The 15559-nt window shown below is 36.2% G+C and overlaps 1 protein-coding gene across 6 annotated transcripts in view; it reads right to left on the bottom strand.

The window, feature by feature from the left end:
- The window catches only part of LOC132095461 (collagen alpha-1(XVIII) chain-like), an 83652-nt gene that overhangs the window by 27606 nt on the left and 40487 nt on the right, over positions 1-15559 (bottom strand). For 2 of the 6 annotated variants that reach the window (XM_059500476.1, XM_059500477.1), the window contains exon 1: positions 5410-6552. The exons of 2 other annotated variants lie outside the window; for them this stretch is intronic. In XM_059500476.1, the coding sequence (XP_059356459.1) occupies positions 5410-6436 (1027 nt within the window). In that variant the 5' untranslated portion in view covers positions 6437-6552. Of the gene's footprint in view, positions 1-5409; positions 6553-15559 lie in introns of those variants that run through there. 2 more of the 6 variants (XM_059500481.1, XM_059500478.1) reach the window with 2 other exon arrangements.

Below are 15559 nucleotides of genomic sequence, written 5' to 3'. Positions count from 1 at the left end.
CGCTGACAAGAGAGTATACAGGGCATACCTAAATGACAAAGGGGCCTATAAACTGTTAAAATGCTTAAAACATCACATCCATAAAACATGAATCAAACTGAAATTCAATTGAATAAGGTAACCTTTAACACTCCGTTTTAAGATTATGAATACCAAAACTCACTAATTTTCATATTTCCTGGTTTTAGCTTGAAGTTAGAGTAGTTTACACAAGTTTGTCACTTTAATATGTGGCTGCTACAGAATGTAATTTCTAATCAAGCTTAAATAAGATGCAAGCTGTAATCAGTTTATCCTAAAGCTTTAAGAGCCACTTACTGGGAGTCCCTTCTTAATACTGATAGAATAGGCCAAATCATCAATGTTATTCACCAGTCTTGCACTTTGAAACTTGAATATGGAGCATTGTAATTTATGTGAGTAAAGAGTGGGTGTACTTTTCAAATCATACATCAGCAATCAAACGTCACAGATGACCTATTTATACCAAACAGGCATGTGTACAAATTTGTTGATTTGTACCTTTTATTGGAAGACAATACTTATTTGATTGGAAGACAAAAATACTGTATGATCCAGTTTGACATCAACACTGCCAGTTTACCCCAGCAAACCCGTTTAACCTTGAAGGCACCATAAAGGCACAAAGAACATCCCTGCTAAGATTCTCAACATAACACTTCCACATTGTAACTTTTTTTATTTTCTGGCCATTGCAGGAAATGCCCTCTCAGTTGATCCATCACAGAATGAATTGAGCTCACTGTCTATTGGCACTCAAGAGACTCCATTGTTGTGGAAAAGGTCCATGAATCACACAATCACTTCCATTTTCACAATGAAGCCATTTTTCCCCAAATCTAATATTTCTATCTACAAGCTTCACTGGAGCCCAGACACCACATAACCCCATTATGATCTGTGACACTATTTGAGAAAGCTTTCAGAACAGTCATGGGAGGATATGAGACGAGACCATACAGAAGATGAAATGTGTGAGCAGCAGTGAGAGGGAGTAACTGACTAAAAGTAGTGACATTAATTACAGAATTATTTTTTAGCACTGTGACAGCAGCTTTAAAAATAATGTTACAGTGTCAAAGCTACACTGCAGCTCAAAACTTTGGGGTCAGTGGGATGTTGTTGTTTTTTAGTTTTTTTGAAAGAAATTACTTTTATTCAGCAAGGATCCATTAAATTTAACAAACGTGATATTAAATGCATTTAGTATGTCATCAAATATTTTGGTTTCAAATAAATGCTACAGCATCTTTTAAACTTTCTATTTATTAAAGAATCCTGAATAAAATCGATAGTGGTTTCCACAAATATGAAGCAGTAAAACTGCCGTCAATATTGATACTAATAAGAAATGTTTTCTGAGTACCAAATAAGCATATTAGAAGGATTTCCAAATGATTGTGTGATTGAAGACCTGAGTAATGCCTGCTTAAAATGTTGCTTTATCACAGAATTAAATTGCAATTTAAACTATATTAAAATAGAAAACTACAGTATCTTACCAGCCCTAAACTTTTGAACAGTAATGTAAATCAAAGCAATACATCTCTGTTCCTTAAAAGTCCCATTCTTTTGTGAATCAATTGATGTCTCACAAAACACTTAATTTCAGTTCAGTACAGCCATCCTAATTGAGACTGTTTTTGTGACGAACAAATAAAAATACATCATCTTAAAAAATGCTGCTCCCTAAGGAGTTTTTTAAAAGTAAGGTTTCAAAGGCTTTCCCAGCAAAGGGGAATTATGATGAGGAATGCAAATACCTTTAAATAACAGACTAATTAACAAGAAGACCAATCAGTTGTAGTTAAAGGAAGATTAGCCAGTCTGTTACATACAGTGTTGGGAAAGTTCACTTTCTACATGAACTAGTTCAAAGTTCAATTCACAAATTTTAAAATGAACTAGTTCAGTTCATAGTTCAAACTACAAAATTTTGAACTAAAGTTCACAGTTCTAAAAATGAACTAGTTCATAGTTCTTTTTTTTTCCATAGCCTACGTTGCTGCGAGCTATTATTTTTCAAAATTATTGCCACAGCCCATATAGAATCACAGACAGCAATTATTTTATCAGTTTTAACAATGAAGCTATGCGTCAGATTTCATCTTTATATCCAATTTTGAATCCTTATCCAACCAGGGTTTACATTAGCATTGAGGGGACAGCATTTCCCCATTGTTGCTTTAATGCTTTGTCTCCCATTCTCACCGACCTTGTCATAAACATCATAAAATTATTTTACATGATCATACGCCTTCTTGCTACATGCTGCTGTCGTTTGCCGTTTTTTTTTGATGACGCGTCACGCATGCGGCGGATGGCGGTGCGACACTGGTGGTTGGTGTTGCCAGATTGGGTGTTTTTCCTAAGACCCGTTTACGGTGTGTTTTAGCCGGGTTTTCGCCTGGAAGGCTCTATAGAAATCTGGCACCCTATTGAACGAAGTTAACCTTCGAGCGTGCCGTTCACAGACACCAGAATGAACGTGTTCACAGTAACGGTCATCAGGCAGTAATACAGCACGTTCAGTTCACGTTCGCCCAAAATATGAACGAGTTCATGAACTATCGTTCAATGAACGCGTTCAGGCACAACACTGGTTACATATTAGCTTGTCCTTTACACATGGCCCCTGAGCCTCACAAAAACTAACAATGGCTAGACGCTGTCACACTTAACAATCTATTGCCCCTGACAAATTTCACTTTCCAACACAAGCTGCACACCTGGAATTCACTTTTTAGCCTGCGATGAAACAAATGTCGAATTCCTCACATGTAGCTAACATGAGAACTGTATAATTAGCATAACTCAAACCATGAAGAAACATGTGCAATCTGCACGACCATAGGGATGCTTTACAGCCACTGAGAAAGCCTTGGTTTCTTGCCTTAATATTGTGGTTTGATCTTATCTGCCCTCAATCAGTCCTGAATAACTCTAAACACTGCCAGATCTGATTTAATTTAGATGTTTCCATTTTTTAAGAGAACTATATAATGAGGTTGATGAAAAGATTATTTAAACATAATGTACAAGCAAACACATCTCCAAATCTACAGCAGAATCTAACATACAAGAAAGCCTGGGGCTAGTTGGTTTACACACACACACACACACACACACACACACACACACACACACACACACACACACACACACACACACACACACACACACACACACACAAACATATACATACATACATACATACATACATACATACATACATATATATATCCAGTAAATATTTCTTAAGGTAGGTTTTTTAAGGCAGTTTCTATATATAGCCATATACATAGTCTTGGATATATCTCTACTATATATAAACTTGATGTTGCCCCTACAGTCACAATGCATGGGGAAAGCAGTTACAATTGCAAGCATATATACATATTTATAAGCTTTGCCCCCTAAATTTCATTATCTGAATTTTTTCTGTGCCCCTTCAGATTGACTTTGATGGTCTCCAAAAAACATTATGTCCACTCAGAGTTGTCAATATAACAAGCTGTCTGAAAGATAATGCCTTTTTTAGACACACTTTTAAGATAAAGAGCACTTGGCCCCAGCAAACACAGGAAATCCATGCAAGAGTCTACAACAGGCAAAAAGTTTTTAGTTTTTTTTGTTTATCATATAAAACCATCCGCAGTAGCTATTCATCATGACTCTGTTTGCTCATTGTGTATTTATATATGTTCATTTTCCTCACATGACAGTTTATTCTGTAACCGTGTTTCTAGATGTTTATCACAAAACCACACAAATACCAACAGTATGCTCTCAGGATTTACTTGGCAGAGGATTCCAATCATAAATTCAGCCTGAACATATGGACTAACAATTCTGTTTAAAGTCACTCCTGCCAAAAATGTTAACCTGAAAGCTGCATTTACTGCGTCTCAGCACAAAGACATACTTATTAGAAGACAGATGGTACTATCATCCAGCCACTGAGACGATGAACATTTATCTGTCCTCCACAGTGAAGAACAAACTCCGGAATGAGGGGGAAAAGTCATGTGAACTGCATTTGTTGTCAAAAACAACTCGAGATCAAAGCGTTTGACTCCCACCTCTATATTCAATAAAAAGAGCTCATCTTTCAATGCGAAAAACACTACAAAGTACAGAAGACTCTGGAGCATCTTTATTAAATAAAACCAAATTAACCAAAACAGCTCATGGCATTTTCACCATACCTACTAACGACACCAGAACTGATTCTGTTTAACTTGCATTGCTATTTAATAATAAATCAAACAGAAATGGACCTTCCCCTGACTTAAAATACATGCTTGCATGGAGGAATGTAATACACCCAGCTTACAGGTTAACAATTTGACCAGCTGCATACTCTGATAAGAAACAGCATGCATTATTTGCAGATGTTTTTCTCTAGGTTTACTTGTACTTGACAAATACCAGTTCAAAGATACTCCACTGGAATGTAGGTCAAGAAAGAATGTGGGTATTTTTATGGTGAATTTTTTGACAATATTTAACAAGTTAATTCTACTTTGTTCACCAAGTCTAACCACATTTATGAAAACTAATTATCTGAACAATTACAATACCATCACAGCTCAGGGAGGAGTCCCAGTTTAAATCATATTTCTAACCCATTCCAAACAAAGTTAAGCTACTTTGTACCAAATGATCTTTAGCAGATCCATATTTACATCAATACAAAATTAAAAGTACTCAACAGATTAGGTTATGCTATTATAGATGCTGCACATATTCAGGGCTTCACACATTGGTTAAGAGTCATGATTCTCACATCTTCTGACCAATGAATTTACAGGACATTTCCAGCCATTCTTGATTACTTGATCATTTTAGGCAATAAAAAACCTGAGTAACTGAAAGAAAGAAAAACGAATTAATTAATTAATTAATTAATTAATATAATATTATATAATATATTTTATATATAATAAAATAAGCTTATATATAAAATATGTTATAAAATATTTAATTATAATAATTTTAAATTATAAATATAAAAAATTCCATCCTGGACTGAAAACCACAACAATCCAAGACCATGGGAACTGAGAGTCGCTTGTGCTTTGAAATACAAACTTTATTTAATATATGTTTATTACATAAACATGCAAATACTTGATTTAGTAGTGCCATGCAGTCATCCTTCACATTTCCATGCAGTTTTGACAAGCGTGCAAAGTAAATGCATTAAAACACATTTCCCCAGAGAATTTGTGTGCTTACAACTGAAGACCACACAACACTTATGGACAAACAAAACCCCTTGTGAGGGCTAGTGATTGACAAACGGACAGACAGGTGATACTGGTTGAAAATGCATCTCTCTCCTTTTTTAAGAGCAAAAGAGATGGCATTCTAACCGGGCGTTACCTTTCTGGTTACTAACTGACAAGCACCGATACCCATCATGCTTCTCTTCAGGCAGAGAGTGGCACTCCACGGGGAGGCGGCCCTCATCCAGGAGCATCCAGCAACTGTCACGCAGGACCTCGCAGAAACTGCGACAGGGCAATGGGGGCAGCAGTCCAGGTGGGCCGCACCGAGGTGTCAACAGCAGGCAGAAAAACCATTCCAAGCTATAATGGCAGTTCGACTGCAACAACCATGCCCATTCGGTCAAAACCACCTGAACTTCCTCCACGCTGCTTTGATTTAGAAAATTTGGTACTGTGAAACTCTCCACTCCAATTCTGGTGCAAAATGGCAAATCAGAATCGACAAGCAAGCAACGCGGGGATTGGATGGTCGTTGGCATGCTTGCTACTAAAAACTCACTTTCAATGGTTAGTAGGCTATCTGAGACAGAGTATTCAGTGGAATACAATGTTGTGTTATCATAATCATCATGCTCTGTAGAATTACCCCCATTTGAATCATTATAAGTGCTAACATTTTTATGAGAAACATCGATGCTTTCGTCAAATCGACTCTCTGTTGTGTCACTGATGTGCTGAAGTCCATCCATCTGCAGTTTAAAATTTCCCACATGCAATCTAGCATCTTCACCAGCAATACCCAAAAAGTTGGTTGACGTAACATAGCCATCCTGTCTTTCATGTCCAGATCCAGATCCGGATCCGGAAGCAAATTCAGACCATGACCCACTTATAGATTCTGACTCAGTCCCCAACCCTGACCCGAACTCTGATTTCCTCTCAAAATAACCTCCATCAGAACTGACCTCTTTCAGGACCTCAGTTACGGAAGCACTTGTACCTGTTGTTCTGGGCGGTTCTGTCCTCAGTGATGATGTGGGCCTTATGGTTGTCAGGTAAGCTGATGTCTGTGTGCCCTTAGCATTTTCTTTCAAGTCATCGAACCAGAACCAGCCATGCGTGTGGCGTATCCTCAAGCACACCAGAATAAAGAGACACAGCCAAAACCTGAGCTTAGACATCACTTTCACTTCCAGTCACTCAGCAATTAAAAAACAGAATCCTGACATGCCCTCAATAGTAATCCACACCACACACACACACAGACTCGTCCCTGGCTCACCGTAAAGTCACCACAACCACCCCACAAGCCAGGCAGGAAATTTTTAGAGGAGGAGTAACATATTTAAAAGAGAGCAGGAGGCTGGTTCATCATTGGCCGAGCTTGGGGCCTTTTCCTCCCCCGTAGCTCCATCTCCCCTTTGTCCTTGTGAAAGAGTGTCACTGATGACAGATATTCGTACCAAAAATGCCTGCAAGGAGTCCTTTTGTATACCCCGGTGGTTTAAATGCCCTCACTGATGGAATTTAGAGTTGCTTCAGCTTACTTTTACAGCTAAGGGGCAGAGAAATTCCACAGACCCTCTGTTACACAGAAACAAGCAGCTTAAATACTCAAAACACCTCTTAAAAGCAAAAATGTACCCTTTTAATGGGTTTGTCTTTTGCCTGAACCTCTGATGTTAATTCTAGTGGAAAAAATAATAATACTAAAGCTGCATTTTCTGAAGGAAATGCCATTGCTTGCCAGGCAGGTTTAGGTAGTTTATGAATACAGTAATACAGTAACAGTAACAACCAACAGCAGACATACATCCATTTAAAAGGTTTATAAATATTAATAATCAGAAAGTCTGAGGAAAGTCAGTCTGCTGTGCAATCACTGTAATTATGTATTTTTTGAGTTAATCGATCCTACAAAACCCAAACTATGCTACCTAGTTAGAACAACTTGAAATCCTTCCAATGATACAGTACTAAATGTATTCCACGTTTAGGGTACAGAGGTGTCATTAATCACTTCATAACTACATCCGTGAAGTTTAAACAGTAGCCAACTCAACTCTCCAGCTCAAAGCTGGAACAAGATGTCTAAAAACTTGCTTACCTCCGGTATATGGACTGAAACCAACCCCTGTCCATTCAATATAAATCTTGCTTCCTGGCTAACTTGCAATTAGTTTTGCCCAAGCCCACCCCTTCCTCTGCACTTTAACCAGGACACAGTTACAGAGCTATCTAGAGCTTGTGCACTTGTTCAGACAAGCATACGTGCATGATGTGATGCGTCACGCATGCGAGTGTGATGCGTCACGCATGCGAGACTGCGAGTCGACGAGACGCTGCGCATGACACGTGACGTGCTTTATCAAGGGCCCGACCCGACCCGGCCCGAGGACGGTGGCAGGAAATATCGGCCCGGCCCGCGGGTCGGGTCGGGTCGAGCCCGAGCTCGGGCAGAGAATCTAAGCTCTAATCCGAAGTGCACACACACAGCAGTGAACACACACACACTGTGAACACACATCCGGAGCAGTGGGCAGCCATTTATGCTGCAGCGCCCGGGGAGCAGTTGGGGGTTCGGTGCCTTGCTCAAGGGCACCTCAGTCGTGGTATTGAAGGTGGAGAGAAAACTGTACATGCACTCCCCCCACCTACAATTCCTGCTGGCCCGAGACTCGAACTCACAATCTTTCGATTGCCAGTCCGACTCTCTAACCATTAGGCCACATATATAAGGTATGAATATGCCACTGTAGATTAACATAATGCAGTATTCTAAATGAAACATTAATTTGCTGCATCTTGTATATAATAAGTCGTTTATACCTTTGATATGTTTAAAGGGACCGTTCACCCAAATTTTTTATTTTTTTTTACTGATGTGTAAAGAAAACGATAGGTCTGTGGAAGAACCTGAACAGTATTTATATAGTCACGAGCCACGGGGTTTAATTTGGTTTTGTTTTTGGACGTTTTTTTTTTATTTATTTTATTCCCATCCACTTGCATTATATGACTAACAGACTGTAATGGTTTGTTTTAAAAAATGTAAAAGCACACTGTCAACTAAAATTACAGTATATATCACTTTAATCAGAAAAAAATTTAATACAATATGATGTCAGGAAGAAATATTGACAAAATGTGAGACAATTAACACAAAAATTAAAACAAAAGACATAAAAAAACAACAAAATAAATATGTAAAAATTAAATTAAACACTGGTCATGTCTTTATCTGAATTTTAATTAAAATAAAAAAATAAAAACCTTTTCTTTTTTTTCAGCATAGGCTACTTTTAGTAGTGTGCATTACTTTGGTTAACAGTTGAGGCAAGTTATTAAAAAAACCTCACACCTCACCCCAGACTAACACTATAAGCCAAACGATACAATGAGTCTTGTGTGAACTTGTGGACAGAACACACAGAGCATTGGATTAAAGATGATTAGAAGACACACAATTATTATTAAACATTTTGATGTAAACTGGATAAAAGCTGAAGCAAGGGATTTGGTTCAAAGAAGACTCTAGAGCTCTTTTATTAAACAATGAAAGGACACAATGAGCAATGCGGATATTCCAGAAACCTACAACATCTGCCAAAGCCCTTGAGGCACAATGAAGAAGTCAACCCTCACAACAATTCAACAAAATCACTGGGGCTGCCCACAGTTAGCGTGGGAATGACATTAACAAACGCTGAGCAACAAAAGTGTGGACAGTCCTCGAACCCCAGCTAAGAACACAGTGAATATACTAGCATGGACTCAACATAGCATTTAGACTTCAAGTGGACACTGCTGGACGAGTTTTGGAAGTGGCACTGTACCAAAACCTAGTGAGCTGCCTTGCTGTCTATTGTACTACCTTCTAAAGGTTACATTATTAAAATTTTGGTGAAGTTTTGTGCACAAAAATTTCCATTATCAATTGTCAATAGTGTAGCAATGCATGTAGCACAGCTTACACAAAAGTCCATTTCAAACCATGCAGCTTTCTGTCGGTCATTGTGGCAAATTCACGTAACCAATCTTTCATTGACACACGAAAAAACCCTGATTGCACTCATTCCCGTTTCCCAACTTGATGTTGTTCACAAAAAATTTAGAATAATGGTAAATGTGACTACAAATGGACCCTCAAGTTTATGTACTACATTGGTAAACATTTTAAATGAATAACTTTGCGAGAGTTGTATGTTCTATAGCCTATAGTATGAATTTTAGTATGAATAAATTCTGGACATACTACACCCAGATTTTTGGCTTTGTCATGTGTCCTACAGTACAACACCAGTTGTGTCCCTTCATTGTAATGGCCTCATGGGATAGTAAAGTTTCCATCAGATTCGCACTTCAGAAGCTCGCCGGAAGTACTAGGTACTTTTTACCAACTTGTTTTGTAAACGGTTTGCCTACTTTTCACCTACTAACTAGGTTTTAGTGCAGACCCATGTTTAAACAAAACTGACAAAAGAAAAGCTGCAATTAAAAAAAGAAATCCATATTAACCAACCAAAAATGTTTCATTAGAATCGTTTTGCCAATTAAAAAAGAACAAGAAAAATCAATACATGTAGGAAATGAATACAATAAGCATGATTGGACTCCATTACTTAGGCCACTAGTAATTTCCACAGTTCTTCTGGATTGAGTCTGTCTCAGTTTGTTCAGTTTCTTCATGTTATTCCGGACAGACTGATGATGATGAGATCAGATCTCTGTGTGGAGCACTGGTTGCTGTCAGACTCCTTGAGCAAACCAAAATCTCACTGTATTATTACATTTAATGGCAAAAATAATGTTTGGAAATGTAAACTGATATTTACTACTGACACACTACAGCAAAAGATAGAAATAACTGACTTAAAATCATTTTTTGTTGGTGAAAATACTAGTGGCCCAAGACTTTTGCACAATACTGTAGGTTTAATGGAAGTATGACTTCATTTTTTTTTTTTCTCTGTACACAGGACGTAAAGGTTAATGAACTGCAAACACAGCTTTTCCCCCACAAGGACACTGAAACACGAGCAGCTATGAGAACATGACATCCACAACACATGCTTCTTATTACCTTGAGTCAAAACATCACATATATCACCAAAACAGCTAACAATTGAGTAACTGGTCCTGCTGTTAGATTTTACATAAGGGTTAATGCTAAACCTCATGATTCAGTGCCTACATGGCTGGGAATCTTAGTTTGCAATTGTCCTTGGTGACTCCCTCGCAGTCATGAACTTTCTCGGAGCATGTTCAGGGCCAACGTGTTCTCTGCCATCTTTTTGTGGATGAAAGCTGCACTCATCAGGATATAATTTAACATGAATTGTAAAAGATACAGCAGCTTTTACTCTTTGCTGGTACAGAAATAAAAAAGGTGCTTGTGCTGTTTTTCTTTTGGGGGGTACCTAGTTTTTAATGACTGAGAAATTTTTGGGTGCCACTGCCAAAAGACTGTAATGATTGGAAAGTTTGCTATTTGAGCTTTGTTTTGGGCAAAACTTGTTTTAATCCTACACCAGTACCACACATGTTAGTCTGAGAAGTTTGAGGTGCATGGGATATGAGAGATGCACGGCCAGAAAGGATGGGTGGCCAAAAACAACACCCACACCGGTATGCTTTCAGTCACACTCCTCTGCAAACTCCTATGAGGAAACTGAGCTTTCCTGACACTTCCTGCCTCTCATAAATGAGAAATGTATCCTGGACATGTTGTGTCCTTGGGTGTGTTTGAATAAAAATATCTTCATTAATACATTAATGTTTTCATTAAACCCTCATTTTTTGGATGGTTTGGTTTTCATCAAAACAATATGGTCTCATAAATGTGTAAATTATCAAATTAAAGCAATACTTGAAATAGATAAAAATGTTATGTTCTGCACTACCATTTAGTAGTGGGGGTCAGTATTTTATTTAAAGAAATTAATACTTTTATTCAGCAAAGTAACAATAAAGGCATTTATAGTGTTATAAAGACTTATTTTTCAAATAAATGATGTTCTTTTGAACTTATTATTTATCAAATAATTTAAAAAAAATCTAATAAATAAATATATCATGGTTTTTATGAAAAAATATTAATCAGCACAAATATTTTCAACATTGAAAATAACAAGAAATGTTTTTTGATAACCAAATCAGCATATTAGAATGATGAAGGATCATGAAGACTGGAGTAATGATTGCTGAAAATTGATTTGCCAGATAAAATATATTCAGATAGAAAACTTTTAGAAATATTTTAAATTGTAATATTTCACATTATTACTTTTTTACTGTATTTTTTATTAAAAATGCTGCCTTGGTGACCATCTTTTTTCTTTTCTATATACATTTGCCATATACGTATATAATTGTCAAACTTTAAAAGAGACTAAACAAAATTATAAAACCACTGTAAAGAATATATATCACTCATATTGAAGTGCATATCATAGTGAAAAATCTGTGTTCGAAGGTATACTGCATATATACTGTGTGTGTATGTGTGTGTGTGTGCGTGTGTGTGTGTGTGTGTGTGTGTGTGTGTGTGTGTGTGTGTGAATAAAATGATATAAGGTTGAGAAATACTGTTTATAGGGTTGTAACAGCAATGAGGTGAGTTGGAAACTAGACAAATGAAAGGATTTTGTGAATTTAAGCAAAGCGTTCTGCATTTACAGGTGACAGGGAATTTGCTGAGTGCTTGTAATTAACTTGAGCACAGGGATAATAACAGCATCTCATCCTGTTTCCGCTGTCCACAGGATTTCTTTTTAAATGCAGAGACTCTGAACGCCTAACTCAGACATGCCAAAAGCAGAAGTTATGAGATGTGCAAACAAGGTGTCCTTGATCCACAATAACACAGAAACAGATGTGACACAGGTTTACTGCATCAGTAAACAAGAGCTGACAGAACAACAAAACTTGATTAAGTATGTTTTTCGGGTTTTCCCACTTAGGTTTGTCATGACATAGCGGCTAGCCAAACAGCATTGACACAGACACTCCTACAGGTTTTTTAACTTTAAGTCAGTTTAAAATTCTGTTCCTGATGAATCACAAGGTCTCAAAGCCGAATATAATGTTTACACACTTTAGGTAGAAGAACCTACACAGCAAACCTTCTCAACATAATCTTGTTTTAGTATGCGAGACCAGCAAAGAACAACAGAAAGTTTTTAATAAAGGAAACCTTCTATGTAATATAAAAAATACACAGGCTTAGAGCAGATTAAATTGAAAGACAAAATAAATACAGATTAGATTCATCTAATTTCATTAGAAGGGGAATACCTAGTGATCGCATGCTGCAATTTCACTCTTGACTTGAACTTCCAAATACTTCCAAAAATATTTCTTGTTTCGTGTCAATCAAATGACATGTGAATGTATTCTCAAAAGCTTCAGGATAGCACAGCAGTCAATACGAGAATAATTGAGCAAGTAATCAGACCCCTGCCAAAAAGCCAGAAGATATCAAATCGCCTCTCACAGTGTCCAGTGATCTTTCTATGCATTGTCACTTCCTCCGATCTGTCATCACCTGTCAGGTGTCTCATCTATGCACTGTTTCAGAGAACTATGCCATCCGATATAACATTATACCATATAGCTAAATTAGTGAACCTGATATGTACTTAGGCTCACAAAAGCTGTAGACATTTCAACACAATCCTTTATGAAAGAGAGACACAGTGGAATTCAACAGACCAAATTTAGACAATTTCTTCTTTAGATGCTTTTGAATATGATTAGATTAAGACTATTAAAAGCAAACTCTTCATCGTGTCATTCCAAACACAAAAGAAGTTATTAATCTTTTATTATTAGTTTTACAAACCTGTTTGTATTTCTTAATTTTATTGTTATTGTTATTTCTTATGTATCTATTATTATTAGTTTTAGTACTCTGAATTACAACTTGTGTATCACGCCTCTTTTGTCAAATGATGACCATGGCTGTATCAGGTCACATGAGCGTGAGAAAAGGATAAGAGTATTTTCAGTTTTGGGAGAACTACCCCAAGGTAAACACACAAAGGAAGTGCAAATAGATATAGTAAGCCATGCTACCCATTATCTACACACATTGAAAGATCTATGATGACCTGAGCTCTCTAAGGAGCATATGGCAGATCCATATGTGTTTTTACAGCTACAAGGCGTTGTCAACCCTGCACTGGGTCTCCATACAGAAAGGTCACCCTGAAAAAACAAACCAAGCCTCAGTGATGTTACAAGCAGCTTGCACAATACCCTCAGACTGAATTAACTGCAAATTAAAACACGTCAACATTTGTTTTGTGTGCATTTACATGAAAAAATGGATTCACTGAAGAATCCATGCCGTCGAAACATCTGATTATTGTTTGCTCTGTTTCAAAATTAAAATAAATTGAAAGTGATTAAAAAGAATAAGTGGAACCCTTACTAGAATATGTTCATATACACATGCATATACATAAACATTATCGGTAACACTTTCTATGAAGCCCGTATTTATAAAAATATTTATAAAATTCTCTATCAAACAGCCATAAGATCAGATGAATGTGTAACATGACACATTCATCTGTAATATCATGTGTAAAAATTCATGTGTAATATGTGTAATATCAGTTTTATTATTTTGATAGTACCCTTTAGACAGCTGTTGATAAGTAACTCCAACTACATATCAACTAGCGCTCATTAGAGTATTACTATGTCTGCTACTGTAAATATATGCTAACACTTTATTTTGATGGTCAACCTACAGATAAACTGACTATAAGTGTCTTTGCAAGTACATCATCTTATACCTCCATACTAGATTCAACCATTCTTGAGCATATTTATACTCCAATGAGAGTTAATTGGCATGTAGTTGAAATTTGCTTACAGTCGATTGATTAAGGGGACCAACAAAATAAAATGCAACTATATAAAACATTGCATTTTTCTCAGTTGGAGTATTAAGCTCACATCAATTAGTTAACATTAGTTCCACAGAAACACTCAAATAACACTCAACATCTAACCAATCTCAGGCTGTAGTAAGATACTGTGCAGATCTTAAACAATGTCAAGATATGATACAGTCCATTATACTGTAAATGAAGTAGATTTAATATGGTGTTCATTGTGTGTTATAAATAATCATACTCTTAAACTCATAACCACAAATATGTTAGCATTAAGATGTATTATAATTGTTGTTATGATTATTCATGAATTGATATAACATTTGTATAACATATGTTTTTTTATAATGCATTATGCATTCATTATAATGCCTTACCCTTATAATGTATTTTAAATACGGGCTTCATAGAAAGTGTTACCACATTATCTTAGTAGGATGAAAAAAATTTGGGAGGTACAGAAGGATACCCCATCTCAAACTTCAAAGATTCTGTGACAATGAAATGGAATGCATGGCATGCCTTCATGACACCAGCAGGCTTTTGTTTGGAGCTCTCCGACTCTCTGTGGGTAGAGAAATCAGCAGGCAAGCCACAGGAGGGCATTTACATGCTAAACACTGCTTCCTCAGGGAGGGCGCACTGGGCTGAATTTACCCAGGGGGACAGAAGGCCATTTAAAAAAGTAATGAGTTTAGTTAAGGGGAATCTCCTGAGAGGAGGGTGGTCCTGACTTCATCCGATCTCCAGTGTCTCCAAAGAGTCACTCCTAATCACCGTCTCACAGTGAAGTATTAGTATGTGTCAACAAGTTGTGTTCAATTGTGTTGATTCTCAAGGCATCTATAGTTAATTCTATTCACTGGACTTAGATAATAGATAATGAAATTACTTGGACATTTTTAATGATAAACAACAATAATAATATAAATAATTTTATATTATATATATTGTATTTATATTATAAATAATTTAATAAAACTGAAATGCAAATAATATATATTAAATAATGATATAATGATTGATATATATATATATATATATATATATATATATATATATATATATATATATATATATATATATATATATATATATATATATATATATATATATATATATATATATATACATATAATGCAGCATTGCAATATATTTTATAATATATAAAATATAGTATTATAATATATTTTATAATATATAAAATACATATATAAAATACAAATACACAGTAAAATATAAAATATATTTTGGCAATTAAGGGCAAATTCTTTCTGTGAAATCTTTTGACTTGAATGTAAAATAAACAAACAAATAAATAAATACATACATACATATCATTTCTCTCCATCACTGTGTTAGGTCTTGGGAACACACTTTGGAAGAGAAGCAGTAAAT

This window comes from Carassius carassius, chromosome 19 (assembly GCF_963082965.1).
Source record: "Carassius carassius chromosome 19, fCarCar2.1, whole genome shotgun sequence".
NCBI classification, from domain to species: Eukaryota; Metazoa; Chordata; class Actinopteri; order Cypriniformes; family Cyprinidae; genus Carassius; species Carassius carassius.
Note: the sequence above shows the minus strand (reverse complement) of the source record. Positions and strands in the feature narration are given on the sequence as shown.